This window comes from Uloborus diversus, chromosome 3, assembly GCF_026930045.1.
Source record: "Uloborus diversus isolate 005 chromosome 3, Udiv.v.3.1, whole genome shotgun sequence".
Lineage (NCBI taxonomy): Eukaryota > Metazoa > Arthropoda > Arachnida > Araneae > Uloboridae > Uloborus > Uloborus diversus.
Window position 1 is genome coordinate 90,965,351 of NC_072733.1, and position 16,819 is coordinate 90,982,169.

General features: G+C 32.7%; 1 protein-coding gene across 1 annotated transcript in view; it reads left to right on the forward strand.

The window, feature by feature from the left end:
• Window positions 1-16,331, forward strand: part of LOC129218844 (uncharacterized) — a 130,425-nt gene extending 114,094 nt beyond the window's left edge. Inside the window, exons 6-7 of the mRNA XM_054853166.1 lie at window positions 11,706-11,940; window positions 15,702-16,331. Of these exons, the coding sequence (XP_054709141.1) occupies window positions 11,706-11,940; window positions 15,702-15,808 (342 nt within the window). The 3' untranslated portion in view covers window positions 15,809-16,331. The remainder of the gene's footprint in view (window positions 1-11,705; window positions 11,941-15,701) is intronic.
• Window positions 16,332-16,819: the final 488 nt, after the last annotated feature.

Here is a 16,819-nt window from a genome sequence, read left to right on the forward strand (position 1 = left end):
TGCTACATCTATTACATACACAGAAAATTTTGTAAATCAACACCCGCAAAGCCTGGAGGAGGCAATTTGTTGTTGTCAAAGATCATTCATTAATGGCCTGGGCCATTCATGAATGGCCTTTAGAATCTCTTGTGTCCATCTTAGTGGAAAGAAATGTTCCTTTGCCGCTTGGTTTGAAATGAGCGCAGAATAGCGGTATGCCTGACCCAAGCTATTGGTGTACATGTACCCTCTGTAACATGTAAAATTTTATAGAGTGAAAGTGAGAGAATGGTTGGTCTGGAAGTAGCAACATGTATTGAGGTTTAAAATTGCTTTAAATACGAAACGTAAGAATATTTTTACATAAAAATGAGAAAATCCGCAATTTTTTCTTCGAAACTTAAAAAAGAGGACCCTAGGGGCACGGGTTAATATTCATGGATTGTCTTAAAATTTTGCAAGGATCATTTATTTGTATAATGAAACAAATTGAGGGGGCGTCGCGTAAAATATCTGCAACTTCAAAAATAAGGACCACCCTAATATATATATATATATATATATATATATATATATATATATATATATATAAAGAAACACTATCATATACTGTATTTATAATCTGGACAAGTCAACCAAAATGAACTTCACTACTCAGTTTAATAAGCGCCATAGGCTCCTCTATGATACTGGTAGACCTCTTGGGGATAGATAGTATCATAGTATCCCCCAAGGGTAGATACCCTTGGGGAGTACCCCATGATGAGGCCCCAGAGTATTTTGGGATTTTTCATGTTTTCGTTCTTTCAAAAGAATTTCTCTTTCTTGTTCAATCCTTATATTGCTATCAAATATATATATATATATATATATATATATATATATATATATATAGTATATATATATATATATATATATATATATATATATATATATATATATATATATATATATATATATATATATATATATATATATTATACATATGATATCGATTTATCGGTTTCTGATTTACCTGCAATTAAAATATTATCAATTTGTAAAAATCTGAAAAATAAAGTAGTGCTAGTCTTTTTCTCTTTCTTTATACATACATATATACATTCTTACTACATCCTTTAAGTTTTAGCAGATCTAATCTGCATACTGGACACACGATTTACGCGTGAGAAAACGCATAAAATGAGCTACAAAAATAAATTATTTTCTAGAAAACAAGAAGAGATCCCATGCTGTTTTCTTTTTCATGATGTTTTACACATAGCCAGGTACCATAATATATAAAAGGTTTTTTTTCCTAGTGATGCTGCTTTGAGTTAATTGCGATCAAAAAAGCACAATTTTTAAAAATTTGAAAAATATCAGGGCATATTTCTCCTAAAAAAAATTAAACCACAAACAAATTTTGTGCTATTTACTCTCTTTATAGTATAAACTTTCAGTATTTGTCACATTTTTTCGGGGGGTGGCTTTTTGGGGGGAAATAACGCAGGTTAAACTTGCGCGAAAACGGATAAAATCCATACTTTGCGACCCCTTATCTGAAGAAAGCAACAATCCCCAACCAAAATAACTATGAAGTCATCTTCACTAGATACAGTACAACCAATAAATGTAAACATAACCGTGAGGTGGTGTTTCTGTAAAGAGCTATAGCGCACTGAAATGCGACTTATAGAATTTTTCTAAAAAAGCGCTGCAAAACCTCAAACTTTGGGAATTTTTAACGAGCGAAAGAAAGTTTTTGGAAGGCTAAAAATTTCAGAATGTTCACTTCTTATGACCTACTTTCACATATAAAAAAAATTAGGAAAATCAAAAATGGTCACTGCCAAAATTTCCGTTTTTTGTCTGAATTTCAAAATAATGGCTCTTAACGTACAATATAAGGAACATTATATTTGCACTGCTAACCACGAAGCTACTTGGAAAATGTTTTGTTATAAGCCCTGTAAAGAGGCTGTGAAAAACTTCAGACTAAAACCCGGCCATGATTGCATGGCAAAACATCTCAATAACATGGGCGTATTTCCATCTAGTGTGGCCAAATATGCACTTCGGGCATCTTGAATGCAGATGCCCGAAGTGATCTCTTGATCTTCTAAAATGGCAGATTTTGACAGAGTTCCAGAAGCTCAGAGAGATATGCAAACTTTGCTGGAACGCAGTTACAGCATAAACTCTTTGTAAAGACTACATTTCTCGTGTTCCTTTTATTGTTATTTGATTCCATTTTTTTATCCTATGCTTCTTTGTTGATATGCTCTAGTTCTCCTTTTAATTGCTAGTGTATTCTTTTATTATTATTGCTTTTATGAGATACCCGAGCTGTCTTAAATGCATGGATTGATTTTTCCAATAAAGCCATATGCTTATTATAGGCAGTGAAAAGAAAAGGAATGTAAGTGCCGAAATTAAAAAAATTGGGATAACCCGTACAAATGGTTTGAGAACTTCTCTTCTGCGTTGGTACAAGGGACAGTACTAGTATCTCTGATAGGTTCTGCTATGCAACATGATTTAGAAGAAAAAAAAATCAATGAAAGTCTACCTAGGAACTGAGCTTCAAAGGTATTTTCCTCGAACTTTAAAGTCCACTTATATAACTTTGCTTCTCACTGCCTGCCACATATGTAACAACAAAACCATATTCCACCACTACAGCCAACTATAGTTTGACCACAGAGAGATGGTGGATGAATTAAAAACGGAAACATCATTTGTATCATTTGTAATAGGTCTAATAAGCGAGAACGCGTTGAGTAGTAAAAAGCGCATTCTCACTGATCGTATCAATTTCAAAATGATAACAAACAACCTATTACAAATGATACAAATGTTGTTTCCACATCCAGTTCGACCGTCTTCTCTCCATGGCCAAACTTTACTTTATTGTTCGCTTTAGATTAGCATAATTCGTAAGCATCAATGTATTCTTGTTGTAAATATGAAACACAAATCTAAATATGTGTCACATATTCTTTTTTGCATTTCCTTATATTCATCATCCATTGTCGAATTTTCGTTTAATCCGGTTTTGTTCTTCCCAGTGCTTTAAAGCTTGCAGCCAAATGGCGGACCTAAGTTTTGCGGGACTCTCTTATATAGATGAAAAAATCCATTGCAATTATTACTGAGTATATTAATATGCAATAAAATGTATGTTTTCTGATTAATGCATAACAATATAATATAATCATTCATTACCTAATTAAAATTGGAAAACACTTTTTTCATCGTAAAATCCTACATGCGCATTATTATACAAATCTCTAATAGAATCAAGTTCAATAAAAAGTTTTTTATCGAACTCGATTTTAGTTAAAACATTTTTTTTTTATCGAACTTTGAAATTTTAGGTTCCTTGATAATATCAGATAAGCTATGCTGTATGTTTTTCTTGTGATGATTTGATAACTATTATGTATTCCGCTGAAATTAATAAAAATCAGAATGTGTCAAAAAATGTACGGAAATTAATTGGGATACTTTGACTATTTTTAGCAACTATATTACCAGCAATCGATAAAATAGTCTCAACAAAGACATTGTGACACTGTGTTAAAGTGAAAGTTATCGGCATATATTTGGTTTTCTTAGAACACTGTTCTTTCAAAGAAAATAGAAATTCATTTTCAAAAACTCAACAAGGTTTCAGATTTGACATGCAGGCATGATAACTGGTTACTTAAAAAAAAGGCGGGGTGAGAATTTTTCACATGGGAGGGGGGGGGGGGTACTTATTAGGCACATATAAAAAAGCACATATACATAGTGCCGGATCTTTGATTTTTCAGTGAGGTGGGGCAAAACTTTGAAACTGCTTCTCTTACCCTCAAACGCCTTACCTAAAAACGCAATTTAAGATATCATTGAGAACATTAAAAGCAGAGTCAGGGTTAGGTGGCATTGCTTCTTGGGGAATTACAACCCTTCTATCCCTTTCGCTATGCCCCAGATTATGCAAATAAATTTAACTATCGCTTTCGTTTTGTTCCTCACGGAGCAAGTTCAAATACGATGAATAAATCAGATAGCTTGTCGAGGTTAAATCGAGGCTATTTGGATTTAATGCCAACAAATATTACTTATAAATAAAGAGACGTATAGTAAATTAATGTGTGCTTAGTTTAGAGCTAAAAAAATGCTTTGTAGCTTTTGTGAATTTCTCACAATTGCAAAATTAATAATTGCGTAAATACTTTCTGGAGAGCTTATATTCATTTTTTCCGTCACGCATTTTTTCCGTCCAACACAGGCGTTAGAAACGGTTTTTAATCGCTGCCTCTTCCAGAGAGAGATTCGTGTCTCTCGTTTTAAGAGGCACCCAGCAGAAAAAGAGAAAAATACCCCTAAAAACATCTGCCTTAAAATGTGAATGGCGCATTCTGCTCTACCCCTTCCCTTTTGATGGGCACACTTGCTTTCATCTTATGGGCACACGATAGTTTCTATTTGTCTACAAATGCATACATTTGGAGATTAAAAGAAAAATATATTTATAAGCATTTCAGCAGATGATCTTTTAATATCCATAAAATTTAATGTCTTAATTTAAATTTTGTTTTATAATTTTACATAAACTTTACAAATTAAGAAAAAAGTAATTATCATCATAGAAATTTGTAGCACCAAGACGACTTTCATCTTCAAGTCCTAATACTTGAATTTATCAACTTTGTTTTAATAAAACATGCTTAATGCAGCATAAATTTTTATTAACACAGATTATCTTAATCGCCTTGTAGCAACATAAACTTTCCATGTATTAGTAATTACTACTAGTTGCTGACATTGCATGTTGAAATATGCTGGAATCCTCACGCACCTAGTACGTGATGTCGTTGTACACACGCATTCCACGATGCAAAGCTCTATGTAACTGCTGCCAATTTTACTGAATAATACAGTTTTCAGCATAGTGGTGGACTCTGTCAAGCCGTTTCTTGTTACAGGAGCTTACAAAAAGTGTTTTTGTAGAGCAGACTAGAGTCAACGATATAATTTAATACCACGAGACTAGCTCGCTTTAGGCATGCCAAACACGTTTGCCAGATTTCTCATTTTGAAGACTAAGCTACTACACCTGGCTGTCGTGTCGTGCTAGGAGGGTTTGCGTCGAATATCAAACAATTTTATGGGACTGGGAGACCGTCGTGCTTCGGGGTTCAAAACTGTGACGCACGTAGATATGCACGTTAGTTTTTTTTTTTTTTTTTTCGGTTTCACCTAGTGATATTTTTGAAGTATTTTAGGTTATATTTGACATATCTTCGACAGAATTGTACCGTTAGTTATACTTTCTAATGATATGATTTTTCTTGAGCTCCTAATTATTTGTGGATGAAAAAAAAAAAAAAAAAAAAAAACGTTTTATAAGATAAATAAAAAACTTTGTGCTGAACAGTAAAGTAAGAAAAACAACGTTAAAAAAAGCACAAATTTGCCAATTACAGCCGACACGTATTTCGGCGATACAGGGAACGCCTTGTTCAATGCAAAAAGTAATAAGCTTATGGATGAAAAGACATCCGTTGTTTTTCGTTGTTTTTCTTACTTTAAACGTTTTATAGCCAACGAAAGTCGTGTTTTTTCTCTTATTTTTTACAAAGCATTAAACCCCCAAAATCGGTTTTCACTTGAAGCTTTTATGCAATTTTCAATTAATGTGCTTGTTTATAGGTCTTTTCTTAACTCTCTTTGCACTTGTAAGGTTAAAAATGTCTTCCAAGTGCTTGATGTATTAAAAAAATTAAAATGAGATCGTTTTATTACAAATATTAACCGTTTGGGTACCATGATATGCATGAGCTCGTCAAGAAACTCCCGTGACCCAAAACCGTGAAATACAAGTGTACGTAATATCATTGTTGTTTCTTAATACCTTCACATCAAGCGTTGCTTGAAAAGTTAAAAGTGAAAAAGCGTTTGTGAAAACTTTGGTTTGGTAATGACTTACTAGTGACTGGAAAGAAGCAAGTAAATTTACTACATTTTTTGACAAAAAATTGTAACGAAAAAAAACAGCTTCATAAGACATCTTACTTCTTTCAACAAGAATTAAATATTTACTCTGCCCTAAATATATGAATAAAAAATGCCTTTAGTTATTTTGACCTACATGATGCCTAAGTCATAAGAATAATATTGAGAATCGTAAACAATCTGTAGAATCTAGTTTGCGCGTGTTACCTTTGCAAATAAAATGGAGCAAAAAGTAATTGTTTATCAAGAAAACATTAAAGAACCTCTAAAAATGAAAAGAGGTCAATATTTTAATTAAGCTGTCAAAAACTTGATGGATTACGGATAATTTCCAATACTTTACTTTATTGACAAAATCTTAACGGGTTTCGAAATTTCGCAAAAGAGTGAAAGTTATACCAACTAATAATAAAACCATCGAAAGTAAAGATGTTTTCTTCCCATGCTACCTGGAGAAAGAAATGCTTTGAAGTTAAAAAAAAAAAAAAAATGATTGTCCCTATGGTATGAAGAATAAATTTCATTTCCAAAATATTTTGAGGATATTTTTTGCAATTAGTTGAATCTAATTCCTGTTCAGTTCAAAAAAAAAAAAAAAAAAGACTAAGTCGTTAATGCGGAGGAAAAGTTGAAAACTTGTTTTTCTAATGTGTGATTGGACAACAGCGTTTAATTTAGTTTGTTTCTATGGTATCCTTATTGTCAATATAATTAGATAAATTACTAATTCTGGAGATGCTAATGTCAGCTTTACTTAAAGAGCTAATTTCAAAAATAGGGAAACTAAAGAACAAATATTTGAAATTCCGAACAATTTTCCCAAAAGTAGTATCAAATAGAATCGGGGTTTTCAATGTGGTCCGTACCACATATGCTTTTTAAAACTTCATAGATCCTGGAGGTCTATGAAGTTTTCAAAGGAATAGAAGATGCTCCAAAGGTGTGGATAGAGGGTCTATGAATCATTAGGGGTCGATGAAGGTGCAGCAGTCAGAATCCAAAAAAGCAAATTTGGGTTAAATGAACTGTCTTGTTTCAAATTGACCCTCCATGGAACCAAACTAATAAAAGTGAAACTTAACATGTTAGTATTTAGGTGATATATTTCCCTTTTTTAACAGTAAGCTAAAGTAATTTTAAAAACAAGAATATTAAACTGATAAAAGTTTAAATAATTGTTCTTGGATTTCGATCAAAATATGATCATTTTTAACAGCTTTGAATTTAAAAAAAAAGCACAACTTTCAAAATTTGGAGAGTCTGAAGGCGTATGAAGATCAACTCTTTTTACTCTCACATGATATTCTCATATGGGAGTGCATTGTATATTTTAGAAACATCAATAAAGATATGAAAACAAGATTTGAAGTCCCTTCACTCTTGGTCACTTTTGTTTATAATCCGTCCAACAGCATTATCTGTGAATTGGTTTCAAGGTTTGAGCTGTTTGAAGTTCAAGAAAAACCTGGACTTAAAGAGTCATTTCGTTTCCTTAGGGTCCTTTCTGTTTTGTAATACGTTTCGCATAAGGCAAAGTTTTCCGGAATAAAGAAGCATCTTTCAGTCTTAGCTTTTCGCATTCGCAGGCTCTTATTTAGTCATTAAAATTGAACAGACTAATTGTATAAGAATGAGATATCTTTATTGACAGTTTAACATAAAGCTCATCTCTCTTACTAAAAATACATCCGTTATTTCTCAACTGTCATTAATGTAACTGCAAAAACAACATCATTTTTATTTTCAAATTTATTTGAGTATTATTTTGAAATATTGTGCACAGTTTATTTTGTACTACATGCTATGAAATTTTCAGTTTTTTTGATTTTTTTTTTCTGATTTAATCTTGTTATCTTATACAGCACATGTTGGATAGCTTGAATGCCTATAATTTTAAATCATGGACAGTTCGAAGATTTTGCTTGGTTTTTTGAGTTTTGTATGAAACTAATGTTACTTTTTTCAAAGTCTTGCATGAGTAAAACTTTTTTGATGGACATCTCAGCTTCAAGGTACTGAAGTTAAACTTTGCATCGCTTAAAGGCCCCGACACAAAAAACCGGAATTTTGTCCTGCACTTAACAGCTCATATTTCATTAAAAGTTTAAAAGGGATCGAAATTTTGTTTCTTTTGGAATTGCATATGTATGTGAGATACCTTAACAAAAACCTACGTGTTTAGATTGTGACTACGTGCTTTAGATTGTGAAATAAAATGATCAATATTAATAAAATCTGTTCGCGTCTGTCTGTCTGTAAGTCTGACGCTTGATCTTCTCGAGAATAGCTGCGAGTCGAGTGCCGAACGAGTGCCGATCGATTTGAAATTTTCCAAAGAAAACACAAAAGTCCGTTTAAATTCCTTACTTTTTAGTGAAATATATGAAATGTTTAGAGCAGGTCAAATGGCAGCTTTTCCGTAGAATGGCGCTTAGCTGGATTTAAACTGGCAATAAAATTTTCGAATTAAAGAAAAAAGATTTTCTTGAAGAATTTAGAGAGGTTTTGATAGGGTATCAATGGTTTAGCAAATCTTTGGGGGGTCACGCATTAAAAAGTTTGAAAAAAACTGAAACACGTAGATTACTTCCATTAAATTGCTAATGTTTATAATTTTTTATGAAAGATTGGCATTTTTGTTACTATTAGTGTAAGCTCTGCGTTAAATATAGTCTATTCTGGAAGACATAGACACCATCTCCCGGAGGTCATTGGAACTGAGGAGTATGCATTATAAGCATAGAAAAGTAAAACCAAAGGATGTCATTTACGGTCAAGTGAAAACAATAAGCAATCGTGATTGCTTAGTCATTATAAAACGTATTAGAGCTTTCAGTGTGAGTTTAGCCTTATTATTTTTAAGAGGTGACCATATTTCCCTTAATAGTGGCATAATTTCCTAATTAAGGTGGAGCTTCCCCCTCGAAAACGAAGACTTCGCAAAAGCGAGAAAAATACCTATAAAAAAGCCTAAAAATTGCAATGGAACAGCCTGCGCCATAACCCCGTCCCCTCGTGAGCATCCTATGTATTTGCAGCATCCAAGAGTTATTAACAATTATTCATTAGTCTTTCAATATTGAGGTCCCCATACTGAAGCTTGAAAAGTCGAAAATGAAATCAAATATAAAAATCAAAAACCCAGATCAAGGTTTGTTAATCATTTAATTGTTTTAGATTGTGAAATAAAATGATTTATATTATTAAAATCTGTTCGCGTCTGTTTGTCTGTAAGTTTGACGCTTGATTTTCTCGAGAATAGCTGCGAGTCGAGTGCCGAACGAGGTACCGATCGATTTGAAATTTTCTAAAGAAAACAATTAGATCAATCTCGTAATTGTATGACTTTAATTAGCGGAGATATTAATTAAAACGTCACTTAACAACACGTCTAGGGATTTTTATTTTTTTCCTGTTGCCATTTTAAATATGGGTTAGAAAATAAAATTATGATTATTATTTTATGAGCGTAGTTTTTCGGCTGCTAGCCAAATCTTAAAACAGCTCGTTCGTCTAGAATTTTATTTTAAATCAGCTTCATTTCTCTGGACATCTCTCATTTTTAGGTAGCCCGTGCAACGCCCGGCTACGGAGCTAGTAAAGGTATTAATATTTGAACATACCTTTTGAGAAAAACCCAAGAACATATCTATTGCTGAAAAAATATTTACAAAATAGAAAATAGTTTATTGGATAGAGAAAATCTAAGTGATTAGGAAGTGAGACATGAATATATATCATTGCCGTGTCCACTCTTGTACTCGTGGATTGTCACCTTATTTTTTGTCTAAAATTAAGCATTTTCAAGGGCAAAACGATTATTTGCTTTGCGTAATTTGGCGTCATGTGATCCTTTTACAACCCACCGACAGTCACGCGAGTAGGAGCGATAAAAACATTAATGATACACCAAACCCCTGACATGACATGATTATTAGACAGAATCATCGTCACATTAGTACGCCTCCCTTTTCTGCTTTGAATTATTGAAGTCGGAAGAGCAGGTGAAAAAAATCCCATGCCCCACATTGTTTTTGACATCATTTGATCAATACGTCTCCATATGTAGATGCTGTCTCGATTGTAGGAGGGGGGAGGAATCGATTGGTTACCAGTCTTCACAACGGGGATTCCCCACTTAGACTAAGTATCCATTAAATAAGGAACAATGGCCAGTGCTTTGAGTACTGTAATTATTTTAGCTTACCTTGATGAATTCTCATTAATGAAATCGTACTGCTATCTTCTAACGATACTGGAGAATTAAAATCAATGGAACAAATGCCAACTCGAGTTTGTTTTCTTAATCTGAACATCATTTGGTTATAAAGACTGATAATTTTGCATATATGAGAAATGTGATATTTAATAAGATAACTTCATGTCATTGCTGTATGTATTTGTTTTCATTGAATAAGGGGAAACATGAACAAGAGCCCGATGTCCATTGTGGCTAAGAAAATATTTTGAGTAGATCTAGTTATGAGCAATAGGTTAATTAATATTAACCTGGTAGCAGTTAAAGAATGGAAAAAGAAATGCAAGAAAAAAATCAATGAGTGAAACACCATAGTGAATGAATGAATAAATAAGTGCATTAATAAATGAAGTAATGTAAAAAAAAATAATAACGAAGGAATATGTGACTTAATAAATGAATGAACAAAAAAAGAAGAGAAATTTTATCAAACTTTTGAAATCAAAACATGCCTAATGTGAAATAAATTGGTGCTTCACTGGACATCATTAGATCTCAATTAATACTTAAAATGCGTTTTACAAAAAAAAAAAAATGTACAAAAACTAGTTTTGATAAACCATTGTCTATTAAAGTATGTGTAATTTTTTTTAAATGACTTGTGCTATCATATACCTGAATTTTTAGAGCTATTTATTTCTTTACTAGAATATATGCTGAAGAACGAAGTTCAAGTACACTCAAACCTGTTTTTGTGCTGTCTTATTTTGGGCAATTTTTTTTAATTTTTATTTATTTTTTTTTCTTTGCGCGGCATATGAAAATTGTAATCAGATTGGGACTCTATTGATAAAATTATTTATAAAACGAGTGCGAGGTAGTATCTTCAAGAGACGACAAGGGCAATCCGATGGGAGGTCACTGTGACATCCCCAAAATTTCATTATTTGGATAATTTTATCTGACGATTCGGCAAAATCATCATCACTTGGATTGTTTTGATTTCGTTTAAAGAAGCAATTCCTAGTTATTTCGTAAGTTTTTGGGTTTTTTCCTACGTGAGACTTTTTGTGTGCGATCCCTATCCACCGCATAAAAAAAAATAACTGTGTTGCGAAAACAATTTTTTATAGCTACTCATTTTGTTTCGAACGTTTTTTTGTGCGATTTTTTTATGTGGTCTCTATCTATCGCATAAAAACTGGTTTGGGTGCATTGCTAGATAGGTGGCACTGCAAACTGAAAATATTTGACCATTTGATTTTGCCCCGCTTTTTCCCTTTACCCCACATTCTACAATTATTTGCAATACTGTTTCAAGTTCGATTCTTGCTTCAAAACCATGACTTAACTGGATGCCTCAAAAATACATAAAAAGAATTATTTTGCAATGATTATCTGCAAAGTTTAACTATTAATATTAATTTCCTCTTCAATAGTGTTACATATACAATAATTCAAAAGTCTTTTTAATGTGTTTTACTTCGAAAATCTGTTCTTCGGCTCAATTGTATTGAGTTAAGTCTTTGAATTTTAACAGGTTCCTCGTCGCCAGCTGGTGAACTATGGCTCAATTCGTTCTCAATCATCATCACTGTTCTCAAGTGTTCTAGGACTACGCTTCCATGTGCAACAGCACCACCTGAGACAAGGAGAACTGCGCCTCCGCTGTGAATCCACTCTAGCTCGAGAAATCCTGCGAAGACGAGAAGAGGTCATTTTTGAAGGACGACACGAAACTGCAGAGCTTCAAGTATCTCAAATTGCCAACTCTGGTCAGTAACTGTAATGGCAATACATTCGAACAGTTGATGTATTTTAAAGAACGTATAATTTGCCTGAGAAATAATGCGATATATTCTCCCTGAAATTTTCTCTTGCTATTCTGTTTGATAGCTTTATTTTTCTGCAAGTTTTAATTCGTTATTCGATACATTGGTGAAATTATTAATATTAAGCAAAATACATCGCATACCCTCTTCCGGTTTCAAAGTGAAATCCGGAATAACTTCCTTTGTGCATTGCTAATCTGTGGAATTCATCAAACTAAAAAATACATAAATAAATAAATGAATAATAATAATAATAATAATAATAATAATAATAATAATAATAATAGTAATAATAATAATAAGAGTGTTGCAAAGAGAACTAGGCAACAGTCCTTTAACTGCTCAGGGCTTGTATTTGTTCCTTGTCTTCACTTTGTTACATTATGAGTTAAAGAATCGGAAAATTCTAAAAACATTCCTGATTTGCAATCATCGGCTTTGGAATGTAAATTGACACTTAATAAACTTACAATCGTGGGGTTTTTTTTTCTTTCAATTGCTTTCATGTAACTCGTTGACTAAATCTATTTTTTAAATATTTTTATGACATTTTCGTTCTTATTTGCAAGTCAAACTTTACATTATGTTTTGAACTGCTAAATATACAGCCACAAAACTAGTCTCCTCATGAATATTTTACAAATAAAATAGGATTTTAGAAATCGGTGATTACATATTTAAAACAATTACAAACTAGAGTTTTTGGTTTTTAATGGACACTTTTTTTCTCTCCATGTTTAATTTTACTATTTTTTAAAAGTAATTTTACAATTGAATTGTCTTCCGAGGCAAATATTTTTCCTCTCTTTCCCTAACAGTGTTTTCAAACTATTTTTTGTATGGGGGAACGGAAAACAGCGGTTGCTTCCTTCTTTTGAATAGTCGTGTTTCCTTAGCCCTTCATACATAGCTTCAAATTGAGTAGCCTGAGAACTGAAGTGTGAGAATTTTTCTCATATACTTAGTGAGAAAAACCATCACGTTCGAAAAAAAAAATGTTTTAGCAGAACTAGTAAGTTGCTAAAAACACTCACACCTCACCTACTCCGACTATCAAATACGCCCCCTCCCCTCCTCCCCCCCCCCGTGACAATCATACAAAGACTAAAAATACTAATCATTGCAAAACACCTCGGGTAGCAAGAGAAGGTGAAATGGAACAGCTAGAGAAAGCAGCACCTTTTCCCTTGTAGCATAGAAAACCAGGTATCCTTTTTTTTTCTTCTCGTTGTGGGTATTTTGTTCTCAGTATGAGTTTTGGTGGGTTAATGTTTGGAACAGGCGTTAAAATTCCCGGCGAAACATGAAATTAAGAAGACCAGTTGTCACTTGTCATCCTAGAGCACCTATGAATGCTGGAACAATGCCCATTAAATTGGACCTTCTTAGTAGGAGACCCAAAAAGTACAACTCATGCCATTAATAATCATTTAGTATTAAAAATTACACCAGTTAAAGATGACCGTGAATTTTTAATGCATTACTCAGAAACTTTCGCTATATCCGTCACGTATGTACCATCAGTTGAAGCTCTCAGACCTCTCAACACTTCTGGTCTTGTTACAATTCTATGGTATCGAGGTCTCCATTTCCAAAGGTAAAATTGCTAATCTAAAATTTGAAATCCAGCAATGAGTTGATAGTACAGCAGAATTCAGATCATTTCATACCAGACCTTTTTTTTTTTACCACACCTTAAACTTAATGAGCTTGATCAATGCTGCAGTGCTTGGCACACATATCGTAAATGAACTTTTCAGCAAAATTAAGCTATTTTCATCAAGTGGTTCTTTGTAACATATTATACCAACGTACAAAATCACCCGCCATTGCACACTATGGGACAAAAAACGTGTAAAACTGACTTATAGCCAAAATGTAATTTAGAGACCTTTTGCTCTAAAACCAATTCTTGTCAATTCGGAATTAAAAATAAGTAAATTCGATTGCAAAATGCTGTAAACGACGTAAGCATTTGCATCGCTGTTAAAAATGAAGCTTATTAAAAATTTGATTGAAAAAACATTTCTTTATGATATAATTGTTACAATTATCATTAATGAAAAATGATCAAAATGGTCTGGTGCTACAATATGATTAAAGTAAAAGACTAACGTAAATAAAGCACAAATTCACAAGAAAATTTAGCATATAGCTATTTCAAGGATACAACAAAAAAGTCGTGAAAGAACTGCGACTCTCACGACTTTCTTATTATGTGTGGAGATTTTTTTTTAAATTTTTTTTTCACTGATGAAAAGGCTACGCGGTAGCTTTAAAATAGCTATATGCTGTATTTCGTTGAGAATTTGTGCTTTACTTGGTTTTTTTTTACCTTAATCAGGAAATTATTATTAGTGAATAATTCTTTGTTCTATTACGAGATACATCAGTATTCCAAATGCTTTTTAAAAAAAACATTGTTGAACTGCATGTTTATTAAGAAATAAATCAATACCTTTGTGCCGAGAAGTAACAGGAAAAAAACCAACGTTTTGTAGCACAAATATACAGAATACTGAATATTGTAAATTTGGGCTACAAAGCCTTGTTTTTTCCTGTTACTGTTTGCTTATTACTGATGCGCGGCATATCGCACTCTTGAAAGAAAAGTAACACAATTAAATTTTTGGAAAACGTACTAATCAACTCTTGATTTAAAAAGAAAATTTAATGCACTTCCTTGCCACAAAACTCGCGCAAAGTTAGCCAACAGAACTGGTGCGTGGTGGCGTAAAGTTTTGTAGCACAACTATACAGAATACTGTATTTGCTACAAAACGTTTTCCTGTTACTGTGTGTTTATTATTGATCCGCTACTTATCGCACCCCTGAAAGAAAAGTAACACAACTTAAACTTTTGAAAAAACGCAAAATTAACTCTTGGTTTAAAATCAAAGTTCAATTCACTTCCTTGCAACAAAACTCGCACAAAGTAAGCTTACATAACTGGTGCGTGGTGTTACAAAAACAACTAGTTCCACTTTATTAAAATTTCATAATTTAGAAGAAAACTTTTCGAACTTATAGTACCTTTATTTCGAACCTTTAGTATGCATTATTGATTTAGGTTCTGGTTAGTACAACCAAAACTAACCAGTAAACATAACATTTTAAGAGTTTTGCGCGTGTTGTTATATTTGAGACTAAATCTCTTAAAGCGACTGTTGCGTAAAACATTGATTTTCTCCAATGCTGTTTTTTTTTTTTTTTCGTTGTGTAACTTTTCTTGCTGAGGTGCGATAAATTTAAGAATCTTAAATGACGTTAATAAAGATCCTTTAAAAATACTTTTTATATAATCGATTTACTCTTGTGTTATATTGAATGAATTTGTGCTAACTTTGTTTTTGTTCTGGTTTAATCCGGAACTGGTTAGGTGGGTACAGCAATCTTCCAGAATAATCGACGCTTTTTAGTTGAACATTTTTGAATGTCTATATATAGGGCGTTTTATGCGTGAGCATGGCACTTACCGTACTGTCTAAGTTGAGTTTATGTAGATAAATTGTACTAAAATTATTGAAAATTTTATTAGTTTGCTGAATTTTGTGTCTTATGCATGAAAAATGACGTATGGGTTATACGAAACCCCACTAATTTCCAAAAACTTCACTTCACAAGGTAAAGGTTAAAATTAGAAAACCAGAAGAGGCTAAAAGTTTTGCTCATATAATAAAGTTCGTTTTTTTCTTTCTTTTTAGTTAAATCTGGAGGCAAGAAGACGCTTTTAGGTATGCAAGAAATTGCAGCCATCTTAATCACCACCTACTTTCTACGAAGGATGTTGTTCGTTAGTAATGCCACATAACCCATTTCTGTGCCCAGAACGAATTTTTACAAGTAGTGAATGGGAAGCAATGAACGTTATTTTGGCACAACTTCGCAAGGAGAAGTGTTTTACAAGACTTCCTCTTTTGGGATTACATAAACTAGTGATTTTCCTGGGAGTCACTAACAAATCTACGAAATGATAGAGCGGACAAATGTGGTACAGTTAAGCTAATCTGAAAAATGTGAGGACATGGTTATTTGTATTATAAACACGCTATTTACTAATGGTGAAGTTCTTGCGTCCTGAAATCCGATTCACTAACTCAAATTATCTTCGACTCGCAAAATTACGGCTACTTTTCAGTTGGTTTAAAAAGAGCATCAGAAGCTCAAAGAAAAATTGTCTCTGTGTTTGAAAATTAAATCTAAGGAGGAAAAGTGTTGAATCCTTGTTTGTGCATGTGATATATCAAATGACTTTAACACCAACTGTTTCTTTATACCCTAACATTTTTATGTTCACCTAATTGCCTTAAATTGAAGACTCAAGAAGATATACAAAGCCCTAAATTGCTGTAAAGAGAACACTATATGTGTCCTTAATACTGGAAGATAGTCTAAATTAAAACTTTTACGGAAAAGCTTTTCAAGGAATGTTAAAACCCTTATATCAGTAAAGTGAGATTACGTTTTCTTTGTCGAAGTTGTAAAACATTTTAAATAACAACACTTAAAAACTTGGAAACAAAGTATTATGTAGGCTGTAAAATTCACTGTTAATTACGTCTGAAAATGTCAGATGCGTATTAGTCATGTAATTTGGGAACACCTTTGATCGATGAAAGCTATTCAAGATTTTCTTGAAAAGAAAAATGATGTTTGATTTTACAATGCATTTGTATATTTATTACAGTTCACAATATTTCGCACACCTAGTAGAATAGCTCAACTCAAAAATTTAAAGCTCCAACTGTTTTGCGAGGTTCATGAAATTCTTATTTATAAACCAACGATTAACGTTTATTTTAGGAACATAAATAATACAAGC